Source organism: Triplophysa rosa, unplaced genomic scaffold, assembly GCF_024868665.1.
Source record: "Triplophysa rosa unplaced genomic scaffold, Trosa_1v2 scaffold1_ERROPOS769263, whole genome shotgun sequence".
NCBI lineage: Eukaryota > Metazoa > Chordata > Actinopteri > Cypriniformes > Nemacheilidae > Triplophysa > Triplophysa rosa.
In genome coordinates, this window is record NW_026634216.1 from 174,272 (window position 1) to 195,198 (window position 20,927).

General features: G+C 39.2%; 2 protein-coding genes and 1 non-coding gene across 4 annotated transcripts; all 3 read right to left on the reverse strand.

The window, feature by feature from the left end:
* Positions 1–302: 302 nt before the first annotated feature.
* Positions 303–18,008, reverse strand: LOC130549927 (guanylate-binding protein 2-like). The gene is made up of 7 exons (XM_057327278.1): positions 17,873–18,008; positions 17,594–17,758; positions 8,316–8,558; positions 2,958–2,989; positions 1,382–1,594; positions 1,110–1,212; positions 303–868 (listed from the first exon to the last, which is right to left on the reverse strand). Exons 1-7 carry the CDS (start codon positions 18,006–18,008, stop codon positions 303–305), a joined length of 1,458 nt encoding a protein of 485 aa, XP_057183261.1.
* trnae-cuc (transfer RNA glutamic acid (anticodon CUC)) lies at positions 12,484–12,555 on the reverse strand. The gene has a single exon. It is a non-coding gene; the product is annotated as a tRNA-Glu (tRNA).
* On the reverse strand, positions 17,851–20,597 carry LOC130549933 (uncharacterized). Of its 2 annotated transcripts, XM_057327282.1 has the most exons (7): positions 20,291–20,597; positions 20,129–20,212; positions 19,975–20,052; positions 19,794–19,863; positions 18,689–19,149; positions 18,338–18,593; positions 17,851–18,079 (listed from the first exon to the last, which is right to left on the reverse strand). In XM_057327282.1, exons 4-7 carry the CDS (start codon positions 19,803–19,805, stop codon positions 18,029–18,031), a joined length of 780 nt encoding a protein of 259 aa, XP_057183265.1. In that variant the 5' UTR covers positions 19,806–19,863; positions 19,975–20,052; positions 20,129–20,212; positions 20,291–20,597; the 3' UTR covers positions 17,851–18,028. The 2 variants fall into 2 exon arrangements, with proteins under 2 accessions (XP_057183265.1, XP_057183266.1); XM_057327283.1 differs by lacking the exon at positions 19,794–19,863.
* Between the last annotated feature and the right edge of the window lie 330 nt (positions 20,598–20,927).

The window sequence follows — 20,927 nt, forward strand, 5'->3', positions numbered from 1 at the left end:
CTTGTGACAATCCTGATGTTATGGACAACCACAATGTTCTGGGCCCAAATCAAATTCGAGAAGCTCTGTCTGCTTTTTATAGCCAGGACCTGTAATATGCTTAAACATGTAGGAGTTGTACAGTATGACATGTAAGCTGTGATGTTAATTTGAAAATTCAAAACAGTAAAGAAAACTTCACATTAAACTCAAGAGTCAAGAGCCCAACTAAAGCAAACACTGATCACAATAATGGTGATTTGTTTCAACATTAATTGCAGGTGCAAAAGTGATATTGATTCAATGCAATTAACATTCACTAATCAGCTATTTGTTGACATTGATTCAATGATTGCTTGCTGTCTGGGTATCCATGTGGAAAGATACAATATGTGTCCGTTTGAGGGTACTGCCCCAGTGACAACCATTGTACCCCTAAAGGTACAAATCTGACACATTTTTTCTGACAGTGTAGGTCTAGGTCTGCTATTAATCGCATGCATTTGCTGCTGGTCCTGCTGCCTCAGCACCTCCATGTTCTGTGCGTTTCTTCGCTCCTGATCTGCTATCATTTGTGCATAACTTCTTGACGTTCTTTCCTCTACCTCTGCATTCTTCCTCTTTAACTCTTCTATCTCCTGAGCCATACTATTAGCTTTCTCTTGAAAGCCCTTTTTCACCAGGACAGTCTGCTCTCTTAGCTTACTCTCCATTGCAAGCTTTGTCTCCTGTTGTTGGAGGAACATCTCGTCTTCCATCTTCTGTATGACCTGTCTCAGTCTTTCTTCATTATTCTGTTGTTCGATCTCCATCTTCTCCTCCAGCTGACGCTGCCTCTCTTCCTGGGCCTTAATTTCTTTTTCCAGAAGAACTGCCCTCTCTCGCTCCTCTAGTTAAGCAATAAAGAAGAGGTCGACAGGGTGAAACATGTGAATAAAAGACCAATCTAACACAGATCCCATGTTTTTAACATATAGTGAAGACTGGAGCCCTTAAAATCTAATATCTTGGCCACGACTGACTATCCCCTTTCTACTAGATGCATGTATAGTATAGCTTTCTGATTTTACTCAAAAATGTACTTTTTTAAGCATACTGTGTCCACTGAGTTGAAAACAGAAATCTTTTACCACAAATCCTTCTTTCATTTTCAGTTAGTTTATCATCAGCCTGCAGAATGGCCGTGGTAAGTGCAGCCTTTTGCTGCAAAAACTTATCCAACACCTCAGCAATCTGTAAAGGCACACAAGAAGGTAAACATAATGTTAAGTACTGCTTTATAGTGTTTATACATTTAAAATGTATAGCATTAAAATGCCATTTATACATGTTAACAATAAGCAATATTGTCATAATTGTAGCATTGTTGTATGTTATTACTATAAAATGTAACATTTATGACCTTGACTTCTTTATACGCCAGCAAATTGTACTGATTCACGATGTCCTCCAGGTCCCGGCAGAAGAGGTCGTAACCTCCTGCTCTGGCATAGAATCCTTGATTGATTCTTTCCGTCATTGGATCAGAGAGAACTGACATAAGACTTTCACATTTTTCCTCAGAAGCCTTCTCGTTGTCGGAGAGATACCTATCAAACTGATGTCTGATGGCTTCCTAGCACACAGAAAAACAGAAAGGATACTTCATTATTTGGGCTTTGCACATTTTTATCTAATTAATAAGGAGGATATTTTACCCAAAGCACCTCACGTATTAGACGCACCCTTGCAGTTTCTCTTTGCCTTTTCCTTTGGTAAGACCAAATTAGCATAACAGATATTGTAGATAGCATTTCAGCTAACAAACGTTTGTTATAAGAACGTTCCTTAGAGGTTATATATGTTTTAGACAACGTTTTAAAGGGGTCATATGGCGCGAATACGTGTTTTCTGCGTCTTTGGTGTGTTATAAGTTGCCCATGCATGTATAAGACACGTAAATTTGCAAAAAAGTGTCGGAACAAAAGAGTCATTCTATCTAAAAGCGAATGCTCACCCAGACCTGCCTTAAACGCCTCGTGTAACCACACCCCCACAAATCTACGTCAGTTGGTGGTCTAATTTGACTAAGACCGCCCAAATGTATACGCAAGTAAGATGGGCGTACCTGTCAGTACAATTGCTTTGTAACCTGATTTTCCAAATATGGTAAGAGGCGTTTCATTTCCGTCACACACTTGCAGTATTTGACCAATCACTACGCACTGGTTAACTGGCCAATCATAGCAAACCTTGCTTTTCAGAGCCACGAGCTTTGTAAAAAATCTTCACGATTCAGAGAGGCGGGGCAAAGAGGAGATACAAACATGCACGGTATGTGGAAAATACAGCGTTTTTAAACCTCAAATCATGTATACACATAGCATTACATCTCAAACAAACGATAATATTCGTTTCAGCCGTGTCACATCACCCCTTTAAAAACATTCAAAGTGTCTGTTTTTTATGTTTTAAGAAAGTTCCCAGCTAACAATAGTCACCATCATGGTAAACAGTGTTTGCTTGAGTTGTGCTATTGACCATTGACTTCAGTAAATTTGATTTTTTTTGACGTATTGTGTGCTTTAAAACTTTATTTGAATCTAATTATGAGGAGTTGGTTGGAGGTCATTTAAATCACCATCATGTTGTAGTTTGATTCACTTATATCATCTGTATTGAGTGCTGTTGATGAACATTATCTCATCAGTGAGTATGATTGCATTTTGATGTCTTGAAATTGTGATCTTATAATGTTGTTTCAGGATCAACATCGCAGCACTCAAACCAGATGAGCTCATCAAACTACAACATAATAGTGATTTCAATGATCACCAACCTACTTTGTTTGTTTAGATTCTCATTTGCATTGTCATAACACATGTATCTTAAAAGCACACAGTTACAGCACACCAAATGACAAAAAGAAAAGAAAAAGAAAAGCACATGATGTATGGTAGTCAGGGGTCAAGAGCACAACTCAGGGAAACACTTATCACCATGATGGTGACTTCTGTTAGCTGGAAACATTCTTAAAACGTAAAAAACGGACACTTTGAATGTTTTTAAAACGTTTTCAAAACATGAAAAACCTCTAAGTATCGTTCTTATAACAAACTTGTGTTAGCTGGGATGGACACAGTTATGACATTCACATGATTAAAATCCCCCCTGCTGTAACTTTACATTGTAAAACACACAATTAGCCTTAAAAGCTTGTCACAAATGTTTAATGTTTAACTGAGGTTATTGCTGGGATTTTCAGAAAACATAAACCTAAAAGTTACCTGGAGCCCTCAGTTTACATACCAGCCATTTTTTTGCTGTGTATACAACTGTGATCATAAGTTTACCTACACGTAGCACAATCTGCAGTGTTTATTATTTATAAAAAAAAGAGAAGGATGTTAAGAAGAAAAAAATGTCAGAAAAGGTGGTTTCCTGAAGAACTGACAAACAACAACTCTCAGAAAACATTTCGCTGTGTCATTTAGCGTTTTAGTGTTGGGCTAACTAGCAGCGACACTACTGACGTAACTACATTTTTCAGAATCTTAAAATACTTACAGACCAGGGCCCGTATTCTTAAAGCTTCTAAGAATCCTCTGAGAAAGCTCTCAATATAGCTTAAACACTTCTACGTAGGAGTCTTAGCTTAAAAGTGATTGAGGATCAATCTGAGAACAACTCTGAACAAGGAAAAGACAAAAACTTTTATCTTAGTGAGGAGGCGGGGCTGACCCCGTTGCTATGTCTTTTGAAGATTGTGATTGGTTGGTTGGCCAAGAAGGAAGAAGAGCGCTTTTAAGCATAGGGTCATTAGTTTGAAATTGCACGTCATTTTTTCTGTTACCATACTCACGCACACACAGACACACACACACATATATTCTTTATTTTTTTATTTACCATGCTGTTAATGTCAACGTATTTGATAGAAAATGAACAGTGACACAATAAGTTTCTGTAAGTGCTGTAATTGTTTGTGTGATCACTATAGAAGGTTGTGACAGAACCAAATCATCTCTGCTGCAGCGCTGCATTTCTCCAGTTGCTATAAATATGTTCATGTGGTGATTTCTTCTATTTCTGGCGATATGGCATTTCTGCGCTGTTTTGGAGATGTTAGCGTGTCTCTAATAGGATCGGTCACAAACATCTAATGTGTTGTGTCTTATTAACTCACTGTCATTCAATTCAATGTCATTTTATTTTATAGTGCTTTTACAATTTGCATTGCATCAAAGCAGCTATAGAAGAAAACCAAAACCAAGATAATCAAAAGTTGAACACACAAACACACACAATCTGATAAACCTTAAAAGTAATATGGAAATTGTAATGCATTGCAACACATTTCTTCTCACTTTTCGTGTTTCGTCCATTTTCTCTGCTGCTAAAGAAACTCTTAAGTCTCTTAAAAGTCCTCCCCGCTACTCTTAAAATTTTGGACCTTAAGAGCTCTTTTAAGGGTTAAGATGCTTTATGAATTACTTTCTTCTTTACTAGGATCTTTTCAGTAATTCTAAGGGTAAACGCCCACATTTCTAAGAATTTACTTAGAATTTTGTGACTAGGAGCAATTCTTTGCGATAAGATTTTTCATGAATATGGGCCCTGGACGTTAATCCCACACGTTTATCGCCAGCGTTTTCGGCATTCATACCCACACGATTTTCACTGGCGATGAGCCGAGGGAACGTGCAGATTCACACTCGCTTGTCACGCAGAAGAAGACTTAATCTTGGTTCCTCTTCGTCAATGTATGCTCGGCGAGACCGTTTTGTGCTTGAGCGCCACCAAGTCATGTTTTACTGTAACTTCAGCAGCTCCAGGCACATGAACAAAAGCAGCAATCTTATTGGAAGGCCATTGGTAATCTCATTGGTTTTTAACGCGGTGCGTCAAACCAAAAAAAACGAGCCCGAGGCGTTTAAAAAAAATGACGCTTTTACGACTGGCGTTTTGCGCGTCGGTGTGCACACTCACATTGGCGCCCTTTGTTTAGTCACGAGGCGTTAAACGACAACGATAAACACGCATCTGCAAATAATGTTGAAAAAAGGTTGAAATTTCAACAAACCACCATTATTGTGATCAGTGTTTGCTTTAGTTGGGCTCTTGACTCTTGAGCTTAATGTTAAGCTTTCTTTACTGTCTAACACATATGTTGTGCCAAACAAAAATAAGAAAATAATTGTTATTCCTTCTCAATGAAGTTCTGTAAGTTACTACTGAGTGTCTTATGTGTTTAATATGCGAATACTATGAAACAGTTTAAAAAGATTTAAGCAGTTTTATGGACAACTTACAGAATAAATCATTTTCACAAAACTGTTACGTTTCTGAATCAGTTCGACATGAAGAATCGGTGTATGAATCTCAACAATGGTGACAATCAACAGAAAGAAAGCTTCATGCTGCAATGCATGCTGGGTAACACCATAGTACAAAACTCATTCATGACTCCCAGCATGCATTGCATTTGATCTGTTTATCTGATTTAGTTTGATGATTGTCACCATTGTTGAGATTCATACACCGATTCTTCATGTCGAACTGATTCAGAAAAGTAACATTTTTTTTTACAAAAAATATATAAATAACTTTATATTCTTTAAACTGTCTCGTAACTCCACATGCACATATTAATAACACATTACACTCAAAAGTAACTTACAGAATTTCATTGTGATGAAGTAACAATGCTTTGGCACAACATATGTGTTAGACAGTAAAGAAAACTTCACATTAAACTCAAGAGTCAAGAGCCCAACTAAAGCAAACACTGATCACAATAATGGTGATTTGTTTCAACATTAATTGCAGGTGCAAAAGTGATATTGATTCAATGCAATTAACATTGACCAATCAGCTTATTTGTTGACATTGATTCAATGATTGCTTGCTGTCTGGGTATCCATGTGGAAAGGTACAATATGTGTACCTTTGAGGGTACTGCCCCAGTGACAAGCCATTGTACCCCTAAAGGTATAAATCTGCCACATTTTTTCTGACAGTGTAGCGGCACTGAATGCAGAGATAAAAAACTGTGTAAATCTTCTCTGTACTGTCTGTGATGCCCCACCTAAAGCTTTTACTTGTTTGTGTGCTCTGGATATTATGTCTGCAATAAATGTGACCAGAAAGGCGAATGATTCAACAGAGTCACCTTTCAGGCCACCGAAAACCTCACTCTTCAAACAGATGTGTTGTTTTTGTGTCAAGTCTGTTTTTGCATAAACTAGAGTACATGTTTTTTTTAAACATAAGTACAGGTCGTAATTAGCTAAGGAATGCTCTCTTCTTCACTGTAAAGAATGCCTGTGAAATTAATAGTGAAATTCCATAGTTTTTACAAGGAGTCTACAAACACTATCACCACCTTCACTTACAGACACCACTGTCACTTTATTTCTGTTGTACGTCTACACAAGTTCTTATTGAGAATTAACACAAGTTTACATGTTGATGGTTTTGTTGAGTCACCATTATGGTGATGAGTGTTTGCTTTAGTTGGGGTCTTGACCCTTTGTTTTTTATGTTCAGTGTCTCCCTAGTTTGTATAATCATGAGTTGAAGTAGAAAAATGTGGTTAAAATGCTAAGCCATATTAATAACATGCCATATTTTTGTTGGGAGTGTCATTGCCTGTTTTAGAGTTTAGGCGCTGATTTAAAGTGATTTTGTTATCCTTTTGTCAAAAATATTACCACATTTTCTTTTGACATTATTTGCTGTAAAAACTATGTCATAGCAGCCACAAGTAAAATACTGTTTAGTAAAGAAGGAAAAAAGGATGAAAGAACCCAACTAAAGCAAACACTGATCACAATAACGCTGACTTTAAACAACAATAAAACATCAAGTCATGTTTGTTATGCTGCAGTCCCTGTGAAGCAGAAGTGGTGATCGTCTTCCGTATTCTGACATATTTCCAATATGAATAGTGGGTGTGGCTTATGTTTCCACTGTGAATTGATTGGATGAGTAAAAACAGGATGTTCCCGTATGTTTACAGTAGTTTACTGGCAACCATTACTATTTTTCCTTAAAAATACTACGGAATTTTTATTTTCTCTTTTCTGATATGAAATGTTTTGTGGGTCACCACTATGCTGAAGAGTGAGTCTGTGTCTGTGTCAAGGTCACGCAAGGAGTTTCTGCTGTTATGCTGCATGTTGTTTTTTAAGTGACTTTGATGGATTTTAATGATGAATTGCAAAGAAATAAAATAAGTAAATGTAATGTTTTCACTTTTATGCATTACATCCATGTTTTCATTTTATATAAAAAATGTGTATTTATGTATACAATTATAATTATAAAATACTCAAATCTATTAAGTTCATACACAGCTTGAAGTTTTAAACTGCAAAGCTGTTTACGTGCTTTCACGGATTTTTTACGGATTTTTACTGGCAACCACAGCTGCCGGTATTTATTTATTTTTCTGTTAAAACTACGGAACATTTCTCACAGTAGATCACAAACTACAATTCAGGGGCGTAGCTACATAGGCGGCTATGTAAGGCTACCTCTGAATGATGGATGGCCACCTATCTGGCCACCTCTGTGCGAAGCAGTTTTAAGATGTGTGTCGGAGTTTATGGAGTGCTGCTCAGATCATTTAGCGTATGCACTTAAAGTAACGCGAGAACATTACGCTCGTGTTAATATGATGTCATACGCTGACGCACTGACGCAAACAGTCTGAGCGCTTTAGCTGAACAGCTGCTAACCGCTTCGTGACAGGTACTGTCTGTGTACCATGGAAGTTCATCGCGAGCAGAAGGATCAGGTCAGTAAAATCAGCTTTGTTTAACTGGATTTCATTCATTAATTACATTTTCGCGAAAGTTTAAGTTGGGGTACAGCAATGTTTATTTTCTATAAAAAATGCTAACTTACTGCAAATGATAGCTAGCAAATTATTTTTAAATAATGTTAGCACATGAAAGCATTGCGAATAAATTGTTTACGTTCTTTGTGTATGTTTTTGACCAGCAAACTATGTGTAATGAAGAATTGGTGTAAATTACAATAGAAGGTAAAGAATTTCTGTCTGTAAGGATTTTTTGGTCACCCTAATAAAATCACTGGGTCTTACCTGGCCACCTCTAAAAAAAGTTCTGACTACGCCCCTGCTACAATTGCCCTAAAAATACAACTTCCTTGTGAAAACATGAAATAAAATGGCTGCTTGAAAGCAGCACATGACAGGTCGTCTGGTTAACATAGAGAGGCTTCATTTTTGAAGTTGTGTTTTAGATTTTTCAAGCATCTTGTCTTTAAGATGAGTAAAGAATGCAAATAGGAAGCTGCCTGACATAAAATATGAAGAGACTTAGATTTACCTCTGCCAGTAACCTTGTGTCCATCTTTTAGATTTTTCACTTGGCTGTGATCAAAGATGAACCGGCTGAAGCAATCAGTGACTTCTAAGAAGTGTTTTGAAATCTCAGCTGGGTCCAGTGTCTCCAGAAAAGAGACATTGTCTGGGTTCGTTGGGAATGGGAAGGTGAAACATTTTCGTGATGGAAAATATTTACGAATGCACTCTCTTGGCAGGTTGTAATTCATCACTTGAACTGAGTTGCCTTTAATACAATGAAATACAAATTACAAAATGAAAACATTACAATCTAAGAATTTTAATTTAATGGTAACCCAGACAGCAAGCAACCATTGAATCAATGTTACAAAAATAGTTGATTTGTCAGTGTTAATGGCATTGAATCAATATCACTTTTGCACCTGCAATTAATGTTGAAAAAAATGTTGAAATTTCAACAAATCCCCATTATTGTGATCAGTGTTTGGTTCAGTTGGGCTCTTGACTCTTTTTTTAACTAGAGGAAGCTCTTTTGCCACTTTTGATGTTTACAGTAATGTTTTACTAAGAACACTTGTACATTGATAGCTAAAGAAATGTTTTGAAAAGAGGAAGTTGGAACAGTTTTCCTTTTATGATAAATGCCAGACAGTTGTAAAGTTAAGATTAATTAAAGTATATTGGGGTTTGGTCCTTAGACAACACACACACGCACGCACGCACGCACGCACGCACACACACACACACACACACACACACACACACTTAGACATCAACATTCATCATACAAAGCTCAACTATGTCACCAACGTATGCTTTGAGTCATGAATGAGTTTTGTACTATGATGTTACCCAGCATGCATTGCAGCATGAAGTTTTATTTTGTTGATCGTCACCATTGTTGAGATTCATACACTGATTCATAAATGTAACATTTTTGTGCAAGTTATTTATTCTGTTTTTTTTCCATAACACTGCTTGAATATCTTTAAACGGTGTCATAATTCCACATTCACATATTAGCAATATGACTCACTGAAAAGTCATTTAAAGAACGTCATGGTGGTGATGCAACTATCATTTTCTGATCCCGCTCTTTGTCACAAAATATGTGTTTTAACACTCATGGACAGCTAAAGCAACCTCAACATTAAGCCCAACTAAATCAAACACTGATCACAATAATGGTTATTTGTTGAAATAAAAATAAAAATTCAACAGTAATTGCGGGTGCAAAAGTGATATTGATTCAATGGTTGCTTGCTGTCTGGGAATTGTCCTTGTACTGTATATATATATATATATACATAAGCATATGAACTCGTGGGCCCATGTAATATATACAGGAACGATGTTATTTATTGAGGAGGTGGAGTTTGGGGTTTATTTTGCTGACGCTGTTCTGCCAACCAGTCATCTAAAGATTTCCCATTTGAGGAACGCAAGCAAAATGTGGCATTGCCATATCGGCTATGGCCAAACTCTTTAGTTTTAGGCTGCCCACATTTGCTGCACATGTTAAAAGTAACCCCTCGCACATATTTCCTCTTATGGACGCACGCCGATTCCTCTGGGTGTAACGGGACATAAGAGCAGCAGATGCAGGAGCAGACACAGAATCATTCAGTAATACATTCAAATGTAAGATTATCACTTATAAACTAAATCAACGAAAACTAAAACCTTTTGTTTCAATATGTAACAAGTGTAATGTGGTTGGACACTTACATCAGCAGAAGCAGATCGCCCTTCAGAAGAAGGCCACTCACTGGACAGGTTTGTGTGTGCCGGATCTGGATTTACAGGAGCTAAATGAATGCGAAACAGGTTTTCCATAAATGAATTGCAAGTATGGGTAAAAAACATTTGTGAAAGTCGGAATCAAAACTTCTATTTAAAAACTCACTGCAAATGGCTGTGACTGTTATAAAAAGGCACTAAAAGCAGCAAAGGCTGAGCACCTCCGTAACCTCATAGAAACTAACAAAAACAATCCAAGGTTTTTATTTAGTACAGTTGCTAAACTAACAAATAAACAGACTTCACCTGACCTGGGTATTCCGCCGCACCTTGGTAGCAATGATTTCATGAATTTTTTTACAGAGAAAATCGAAAACATACGAGACAAAATAGTAAAAACTCAACCTCCAAGTCTGTCCTATAAATTAGTACCAACCATCGCCCCAAAAGAAAGGCTACAGTGTTTTTCACCTATAAAACAGGAAGATTTAATTAAACTTATTGCAACATCTAAACCTACAACTTGCTTATTAGACCCATACCAACTAAATTATTAAAAGAGTTATTACCCGTTGCAATTGAGCCCATTTATAACATTATCAACTCGTCAATTAATCTAGGCCATGTCCCAGGACCCTTTAAACTGGCCGTCATTAAGCCTCTTATCAAGAAACCAAACTTAGACCCCAATGAACTAGGAAACTATAGACGATTTCAAATCTCCCTTACCTGTCTAAAATACTAGAAAAAGTAGTGTCCACTCAGTTGTGCTCTTTCTTACAAAATAATGACATACACGAAAAATTTCCAGTCAGGCTTTAGACCGCATCATAGTACTGAAACTGCGCTCGTTAAAATTACAAACGACCTGCTTATAGCATCAGATAAAGGTAACATCTCACTCCTAGTCCTGCTTGACCTTAGTGCTGCGTTCGATACTGATAGACCATAAAATACTTCTAAATCGCTTACACAATTATACCGGTATTCAGGGACAGGCACTACAATGGTTCAGATCTTACTTATCAGCAGACATCAATTTGTCCATTTAAATGGGGAATCATCAAATCTAACGCAAGTAAATTATGGATTACCTCAGGGATCGGTTTTAGGACCCTTGCTATTCTCCATATACATGCTGCCCCTTGGAAACATTATTAGAAAACATGGAATTAGCTTCCACTGTTATGCAGATGATACTCAGCTATATATCTCATCAAGACCAGATGATTCCTTCCAACTATCCAAATTGGCAGAGTGCATCGACGATATAAAGCATTGGATGACTTGTAATTTCCTTCTTTTAAATTCTAATAAAACAGAAATATTACTTATCGGACCAAAGACACGTGAGCAGAATATTTCGGATTATGACCTGCAAATTGAAGGCTGCACTGTTACTCCAACAAATACAGTTAAAGACCTTGGCGTTATATTAGACAGCAACCTGTCATTTAAAAATCACATCTCAAATGTCACAAAAACAGCCTTCTTCCACCTTAGAAATGTTGCCAAATTGCGAAATATTTTATGTGTGGCTGACCAGAGAAGCTTATTCATGCATTTGTGACCTCAAGACTTGACTACTGTAATGCACTGCTTAGTGGTTGTCCTGCAGCATCAATAAACAAACTACAGTTAGTTCAGAATGCAGCTGCCAGAGTTCTAACCAGGTCCAGAAAATACGATCACATAACCCCAATGTTATCAACCCTTCACTGGTTACCCATTAAGTATCGTATTGACTTTAAAGTTCTTTTAATTACTTATAAAGCCTTAAACGGTTTAGCCCCTACCTACATAACAGAGCTTCTACCACACTACAACCCATCACGCTCTCTAAGATCTCAAAACTCCAGACTTTTGATAACACCTAGAATAACTAAATCCACCAAAGGGGGTAGAGCTTTCTCATACGTAGCACCTAAACTCTGGAATAGCCTCCCCGATACTATTCGAGGGTCAGACACACTCTCCCAATTTAAATCTAGATTAAAGACACATCTTTTCAGCCAAGCATTCACTAACACATAGCTAATGAACAGCAGCTACGCTAATTATTCTCTTTCTGCCCTCGCCTCGGGATGCCCATCCCGAGGTAGGGAGAGATTCCGCCAGGCCCAGATGAACGTCATATGCCCATCCCAACTAGAGATTACGCCAGCTATGCCAGAAGATTCCAGGTTCGACTCCTGGCTTGCTCGTTGCACCTGCGCTCCTTTTCGTGCCATGGACGTACGCTGACCTGGGCACAAAAATAGCTCAGTCGGCAACGGTTCCCGTGCCTTCGATAGCTCAGTTGGTAGAGGCGGAGGACTGTAGGCGTCCCACTGGTCATCCTTAGGTCACTGGTTCGAATCCTGTCGAAGGAAGCATCTTTTTAACCCCTTTTAAATGACCATTGTTTATAAGGACTGGTGAAAATGCGCCATAGGGCGTCCAAAACCACATTCCCTGACCGGGAATTGAACCCGGGCCGCGGCGGTGAGAACGCCGAATCCTAGCCACTAGACCACCAGGGAGTACATACGCATGCTTATGACTGGTCCTCCGCAGGAGCCGGGGGTGCCTGGCTCGATGTGTAGCCTTCATCAAGGCAGCCTGTCAGAAGGTACATGAAGGCATGGAAGGCAAATGGGCCACAGCGGGATCTGAAACCAGTTAAAAAGAATCCCACCTTCAGATTATGAGTCTGACGCGCTGCCTAACTGCGCCAATGTGGCGTGCCACGGCACCAAGCACTGGACACCAATGGTCAAAAGTGAGGAGACTAGGCTTTTTATTGATGTGACGAGGACGCTATCCATTTGGTTACTGCCAAACGTTTGTGTTGGATGGGAACTGCTCATATAAACAGGCTGCGTGGAGTTCTAAGAACGGACATTCCTGCTCGTGACCATGATGTGATACAATAATAGAAAAGAGAGGAAATCGCTGAACGTTAAAACTCTTTGGCAGCGTCCGTTGGATTTAGGGGTCTGTCCATTTTAATTTCAGTTACAAATAATCCTAACTTTTCAATATGCAATGTTTTATGAAAATAAAGGTAACAACAACAAAAACACAACTTTTCATTAAATCTGTTTCATGACGTTCATATGAGGTGTGAAAGCACACTATGCGTATCTGCCACCCCGCAGCTAAGCGCTAGCCCATCTTGCATCAGGAGCAGGACTTGGTGTAAATGGCTGTACACTGTAAAAAAAATCCCTATTAAATTACAGTAAACAACTGGCAGCTATATTTGCCAGCACATAGCTGTAATTTTACAGCATACCTACTGTAATCTGCAACAACAGTTTATTACTGTAAAAAACATTATAATTTGCACAATATAATACTGTTATTTTAGTGTTCGTGCTGTGATTTCCATTAATTGTTTATTACCAGAGGTGGGACCAAGTCATTGTTTTCAAGTCCCAATCAAGTCCCAAGTTGCAAGTCCTGAATGTTAACGGAACTGAATCAATATCACTTTTGTGCCCACAAAAATCACCATTATTGTGATCAGTGTTTGCTTAAGTTGGGCTTTTGACTCTTTTATTTTAATGTTAAATTAGTTTTCTTTGGCTGATGTAGCTGTATTAAAATACAATCATTGGTTCAAAGCAAGCTTAGACAGAGGCTCACTTCTGTTTAATGATGAACTCATTTTAAAGTTCGTTTTCTCTTGTTCACTGTCAATGTCAGTTCTCTGCTACTGGAGTATGAGCTTATAAAACACTGTGAATTTATTTACGAATGAACAAATATAATCACAAACTGTTAAAACAGCTTAACTAGACAGACACACAAACACATGAAGAATCAGTGTATGAATCTCAACAATGGTGAGAATCAACAAAAGAAAAATTCATGCTGCAATGCATGCTGGGTAACATCATAGTACAAAACTCATTCATGACTCCCAGCATTCATTGCAGTTGATCTGTTTATCTGAATTACTTTGATAATGGTCACCAATGTTGAGGTTTGTGTGATGCGTGCCCAGATAGCAAATTTTTGTGGCCCAAATCCGGCCCACACCTTACTCCCCATACCACCTCATCTGGCCCACATACTGCATGGAATGATGGCACTTGGGAGTCCGCTCCTGTTGACATCAAATATAACATCAAATTAAAAAGAAACTATCAAGACATGTTTTTTGACTTTCATTATTTTATTAGTTTTAGTAAAACACAATACTCGGTGCCTTGCAATAACATAAAATATAAATATATAAGAAGGACTATTTCTGTATTTTGTTGTTCTTGCATAATAGGCATTTTTCAACATATTTGCTGTGGCTTGCATATTTGTTATAACAATACCACAGAGCACAGGTATCCTTTTTGAGTTAAAACACAACCAACGACGTACATATGTTTATTTTGAAAGTAATGCATTCAAGAATTTCGTTTGTTTAATAAGACTAAAAATTCAACAAAACGTTGTCTTTGGCTGGATTCGAACCCCCGTCCTGGTGACTGCCTGCAATAGAAAGCAATGTAAATGAAATGTGCACTTTTTATTGCTTCAAAAATTAGCAAATGCATCAACACTCAAACATTAGCGAAGAGCTATCTCTTCTCTTGATATTTCACCCTTTCTTTCCCTCTCTTTTTCTTTCCTCTTCTCTTTTATGGTTGCTCGGTACCTTTCCTTCTCTTTGTTACAATGTCCCTTTGCCTTGTTCACCTTATTCCACTGCATCCCGTCCAGTTGCTCCCCATTGATGTGCGCATGTGGTTTCCCACTCGAGAGCGCTAGACACCTACCACACTACCACAGGATTTGTCTTCGGCAGGCCCTCTTTCGCCACTGCTATCTCTCAGATGGCTGTACAGCCGCAACTTCATGCGGACCAGGTACAACAGCTGGCAAGTGCTTCTATATCCTTCTGGTGCTCGTTACACAGTTTTGATGGAATCCCGCATGAAAGACGCATTTACAAAAAGCAGAGAGAGTGTGTCAACTGCACTTTGAGCAAAAGCAGGCGAGCGTACTGGCAAGCAGCCATTAGGCTGGTTATATCAGGAACACTTTCCATCTGTAACAGAGCCGCTCGAAACAAACACGTGGGAGTCTATAAAGGGCTGCATCGTGTTCTTCTCCTCTCTGTTCATCCCATGCTGACCGACTTGGGTTAAAGCAACAAAGCGGCTTAAACTCTGGGTTAGATCGGCAGAAGAGGGATGAGCCGGTAGTTGTGGTAAAAGTCGATCTTGAAGTTCAAAAAATCTCTCAGACAAAGAAGGTTCAGGGTCAAGGAGTTAACTTTATTTGATCAGGCCAAACAAAGTGAGATGTCCCAAGTCATCTGAAAAACTTGGTGTTTTCCAGCCTACAGTTTAGTAGAAACTTAGGAAAGGAGGTTCCTTTCCTAAACCAATCAGGTAAATTCCCTCTATCTTTTATTTTTATTATCCAATCATTCTCGTCTGCCACTATTATTTTCTAGGCAACAAGGTTTGTATCTAATAGTGGAATGTCGACCTTTCACTTGGTTTTTAAAAATAAGTTTTCCTGTTGGTACCAGTTTTCAGGCCTCAAAGTGAACAACATGTTCAACCTTCTGAACTTTATCTAGGTCAGGCCTTCAAACAGGCCTCAAAGACATCACTGAATTTTGTATTGCTGAAATCTGTTCTATACTTGGTTAAAATGATTAAAAATATACTATATGTTCAAACAACACTCAATCATTGCTTAAGTATGCTGATTATATCATTAAATCATCTAAATCATCTTCATATATTCAGTTGTAACACTCAATCATTGGTCTGATTATTAACACATCTATGGTAATATCATTCCTATGAATACTTCTTATAAGTGGGGTGTACAACAGAGCCCAAAAGTGCAATGTACAAATACAACATCAACAAAATAATCAGAATTATGCACACACCGGCCATCCAGCCGGCGCTATGTACTGTCCAGCCGGCCATCCAGCCGGCGCCATGTGTTGTCCAGCCGGCATTCCAGCCGGCGCCATGTTAGTGTTTGGATTTTTTTCATGTATGATGTTTTTGTCATGTCTTGTATTGTTATGGTTTTTTCATAGTCTGTCCTGTCTTGTTTGTGCCTTTTGGAGCGTCAGGATATCGCTCCTTAAGGCGGGGGTTCTGTCATGATTCTGCCTCATTTTGTCATGTCTTTCTTGATTTTGTGGCAGAATCTCACAGCAGGATCCCTTGTTATGTGTGGAGAGAGTCATTTTGACCCTGTCGGCCTTCGATACTCTCTCCGGTCTTTGTCTGTGTTCCCGCTCTTTTGTATCTCTTGTTATTGGTTGNCCATGTAATATATACAGGAACGATGTTATTTATTGAGGAGGTGGAGTTTGGGGTTTATTTTGCTGACGCTGTTCTGCCAACCAGTCATCTAAAGATTTCCCATTTGAGGAACGCAAGCAAAATGTGGCATTGCCATATCGGCTATGGCCAAACTCTTTAGTTTTAGGCTGCCCACATTTGCTGCACATGTTAAAAGTAACCCCTCGCACATATTTCCTCTTATGGACCGCACGCCGATTCCTCTGGGTGTAACGGGACATAAGAGCAGCAGATGCAGGAGCAGACACAGAATCATTCAGTAATACATTCAAATGTAAGATTATCACTTATAAACTAAATCAACGAAAACTAAAACCTTTTGTTTCAATATGTAACAACGACCCAGGTGCTGAAATGGGCTGCACAACTCCTGATGCTGTGGGGGCAGGTGAGATGGTGCATTCACTGGTGGCAGCAGCGGGCTTTCGACCTGGTCACAGAAGAGGACCCTGTCCTTCTCGATTTGGCGGAAGGGTAAATTGATGTTTTGGGCCTGATGTCAATGGCTCTTCATCTAATTTTTCCCTCGAAAATTTACACTCAAAATGTTGTTATTGCATGCTGTTTTATAATGTACTACAATACTGAGATGCAAATATATGCTACTGTAGGCCTATATATATATATGTATATATATATATATATGGTGCTGGTCATATAATTAGAATATCATCAAAAAGTTGATTTATTTCACTAATTCCATTCAAAAAGTGAAACTTGTATATTATATTCATTCATTACACACAGACTGATATATTTCAAATGTTTATTTCTTTTAATTTTGATGATTATAACTGACAACTAATGAAAACCCCAAATTCAGTATCTCAGAAAATTAGAATATTACTTAAGACCAATACAAAGAAAGGATTTTTAGAAATCTTGGCCAACTGAAAAGTATGAACATGAAAAGTATGAGCATGTACAGCACTCAATACTTAGTTGGGGCTCCTTTTGCCTGAATTACTGCAGCAATGCGGCGTGGCATGGAGTCGATCAGTCTGTGGCACTGCTCAGGTGTTATGAGAGCCCAGGTTGCTCTGATAGTGGCCTTCAGCTCTTCTGCTCGTCTGAGACACTGCTTCCAGTATCAGATGGCTGTGACAGCACTGAAGGGGCAGGAGCAAGATATTGTTCTCCACCAGATGATGTGGATGGCTCAACCAGTGATGCTGGGGACTGAGGCAGAGGCAAAGATGAGGAGCTGTTTTTGAGATCACGGCAGGGGTCATCCTCATACAACACTGGAACTGTGATGTCCTCATGATCTCTTCCTCAAATCCCTCATCTTGCAGGTCCTGGTCATCGACTTCCTCCAGCCTGTCTTCCTCCTCTGGGTTCTGGAGCACTGGAGTCAGTGTTTTGCCAGTCTGGCTGTAAAGGTACTCCCTTCCCAGAAATTCACCTACAAGAATAAAATGAAAAAAAGAAAGTTTTCTTAATATTTTGTCTAGTACATTAAATGCAAAATAGATGCAAAGTAGAATATTGCAAAAGAACAAATGAATGAATTTCTTGCCTGTATATGCTCCAGGAGGGCGATAGCGCTCATCCCAGGGCTTCCCAAAGACTGTTCGGCTAAGCCGGTCCACAGCCTCTTTCATGGCACTGCAAAATGACCGGCTGGAGGATTCTCCTTTAATGGCGTCTTCCATTCGGTCATCATTCCAACGCATCAAGCCCTCAAGGAGATAGGCCTGAAAATGCGCATCACTGGCACTGGTTCCTAAAAGTTAAATAAACAAAAAAGGGTTTTGTACATATGTACAGGCTATGTACAACTACTGAGATGCTATGGAGTGACTGGTTACTTGTAATACATAAAAACAAATGTCATTATAACTGTCAGCCAAGAAAGAAAAGAAATGTAATAATACTGTAAAGTTTGACATGTATTAATGTGACATTACTTTAAAGTAATGGAAGCAGTTAGAGTGTTTATATTCTTTTACAGAAAAATTAGTAATCCGTATGTATGTAATACCTCAATAACATCGCTGGCGTACACGGCTAACAGCCACTTAGGTTTAGGTAGGGCAGGTAAGAGAGGAGGTTCAGCAAACACAGGAGGCTGCACGAGGGAGGACCTTGTGAATGGTTCGCAGGCAGTCAGGTACTGCAGGACACGCTGTGTCCATGCCTCACTGTGTTGTTCCATCAGCTTCTTGTAAAGCTGAGTCGCACTGCTGCCCAGTGTCCTCTCCCTCATCATCCTCAGCACGCGGTTGTCACATGAGTATCTAAGGAAACAACAGTACGATCATGCAAATGCTTCGGTTGGTAAAAGAATAACACAATAAAAGCGCCTACTAATGAATGATTCATTATGAATTACCTGTATGTCATGTATGTCAGCAAAGCTGGAAACTGACTGCGGTGGCCCATATCCAGCTGTCCTAAGATGTCCTCAGACCAGGCGGGATACTTCTTTTTGCAGCCTTTGCACTCCAGACACTCAGTGGCAATGTCATACCACCTGTCGATGTCTAAGACCTTGCGCACGGTACGGTAAAGTCCTGCCGCTGTCAGTCTGTGCTTACCACAGTCTGGGCGAACACAGACAAGAGGAATTAACCACATCTTCAGCGGCATCCATAAGAAAAGGGGCCGACATAAGAAGAGGTCGGGTGAGGCGGGCGGCTGAGTGTGAACTAAATAGTGTGTTCCGGATCCACTCATGCTGGAAAGGTGGAAGATGATCTTTCCAGTGGCCTGGAAGCTCAGCTGATGGCTGATGACGTGGAAGATCTGGTGTTCTTGCTGTTTCCGCTGATGGAGACGGACCGGCACAGGCCTCTGAGTGAACAGTAACAAAAAAATATGGCTGTTGCATTTGATAGTCATATGCCATAAATGCAGCCCAAAAACAGCATGCGAAGCAGTAATTTTGGACAAGTATTAATAATTATTATGATTATATTTAGGAATAACAACGAGGAAAATGGTACTAGTGTTAAGAAGCAAAGAACACAGTGTACACTTTATTGATGTAACGAATATGGAATCGGTACAGCTCTTTGAGAATGAGGATCAGGTGTAATGGAGTAAGGAAAATGATGTATGATCACTTCAGTATAATGCCCACATACATGAAGCATGCACACAGATACAGTAAGGAAAAACCTCTAAGTGCCATCTCAAATTTTCTCTTTTACATTTCGGTTCAGCAATTTCACTTTACAGTAATAGCAATGAATAGGTTCTTTCATTACCATTCAAGTGAAATAACTGAATATTAACATAGGAGCCTGATAAAAACGCTAATTATAAAAGAAAATTTGAGATGGCGCTTCAACTGTTCCTCTAAAACAATGAATCTCCACCATCCTGTCTGCTCATGGGGAGCTAAAGAGTGAGTGAGACGAGCAAGCAGTGTGAAAAAGTTATCCGGTGATTGTTTAACAATGGGTTCGTTCGGAAACGCTAATAAATACACTGACACTTTTGGACATGTTTTAAAGAAGTGCACTCAAGGAATGCATCCCGCTTGAGGCATGATGTGACGTAATTCTGTATTGTAAACAAAACATATTTTAAAATGTTGATTTTCTTTTCAAAAGTAATGCTGTGTGTTTTCACAAAACATACTTATAATATATGCATTTGTGTCATATGCCACACCTGTATTTAGCTGTGCTTCACATTGTGATGCAGCAAACACCAGCTCCGCATCATCTTCAGCAGTGGGAACGGAAGTGCCTGGAGCACAAATGTTAAAACTAAATACTGTGAACAATACACAGAGACAAACGTATGAAAGATGGTGCTTACTTACCAGTTACGAAAAGCTGCCTTCGGGTCAAATGTTTGGCTGGGAGTTCTGCTGCTGGAGGAAGTAAAGTGGCCTTCAGTAATGGATCTGGAAACAGCGAGTGGACAAGTTTGCTATTACGATAAATGAATACATGTAGGGAAAATTCAATATGCACACGCTTACTCATAGGGTTTAACTGGTTACAGGAGTTTTCTGGCCAGCTGTCAGTGGAGACAAATGTTTGCCATGCGCCAACAGCGCTTTTACAGTGGCGGTCTGCTGTACACCAGTTTGGATGGCTGTAGATGGAGGTGCAGAGGTGGAGGTGCTGACGCACTGGAGGTTGTGGGTGGAGGTGCAGACAGCACCTGCTCCTTCGGTTTGGCCCTTTCAGACTCCACATTTTCAAGGCGCTTCGCCTCTGCCGATGGTGCCATGAGGAGTAGGGTTCATGTTGCCAATTGGCGGCGAAAAACAGGGTATGCGTACATTTTCTGAAAGGAAAATCAGAAAGAGACTATTACCTCTAGCAATCTGAAATATACCTGCATGTTAAGTGTGTAACAATTATTTAACAACCTACACGTAAACCATATTACTGTTTTTGCTTATTTTATTTAACATTTATTTATCCAGGAATCATTTAATTTCACACAGATCACACAGATCTTCAGGCTGGTGTGACTTGAGTTGCTATATCATTTCAAGGGATCAGACTTACGGTTTTCCTAAAACAGCCGATCAAACTTCCCCAAAATCACATAGATTTACATTGATAGATTGTTCAGCTAAAGATGTTCACTTTCAAATGTCAACTCTC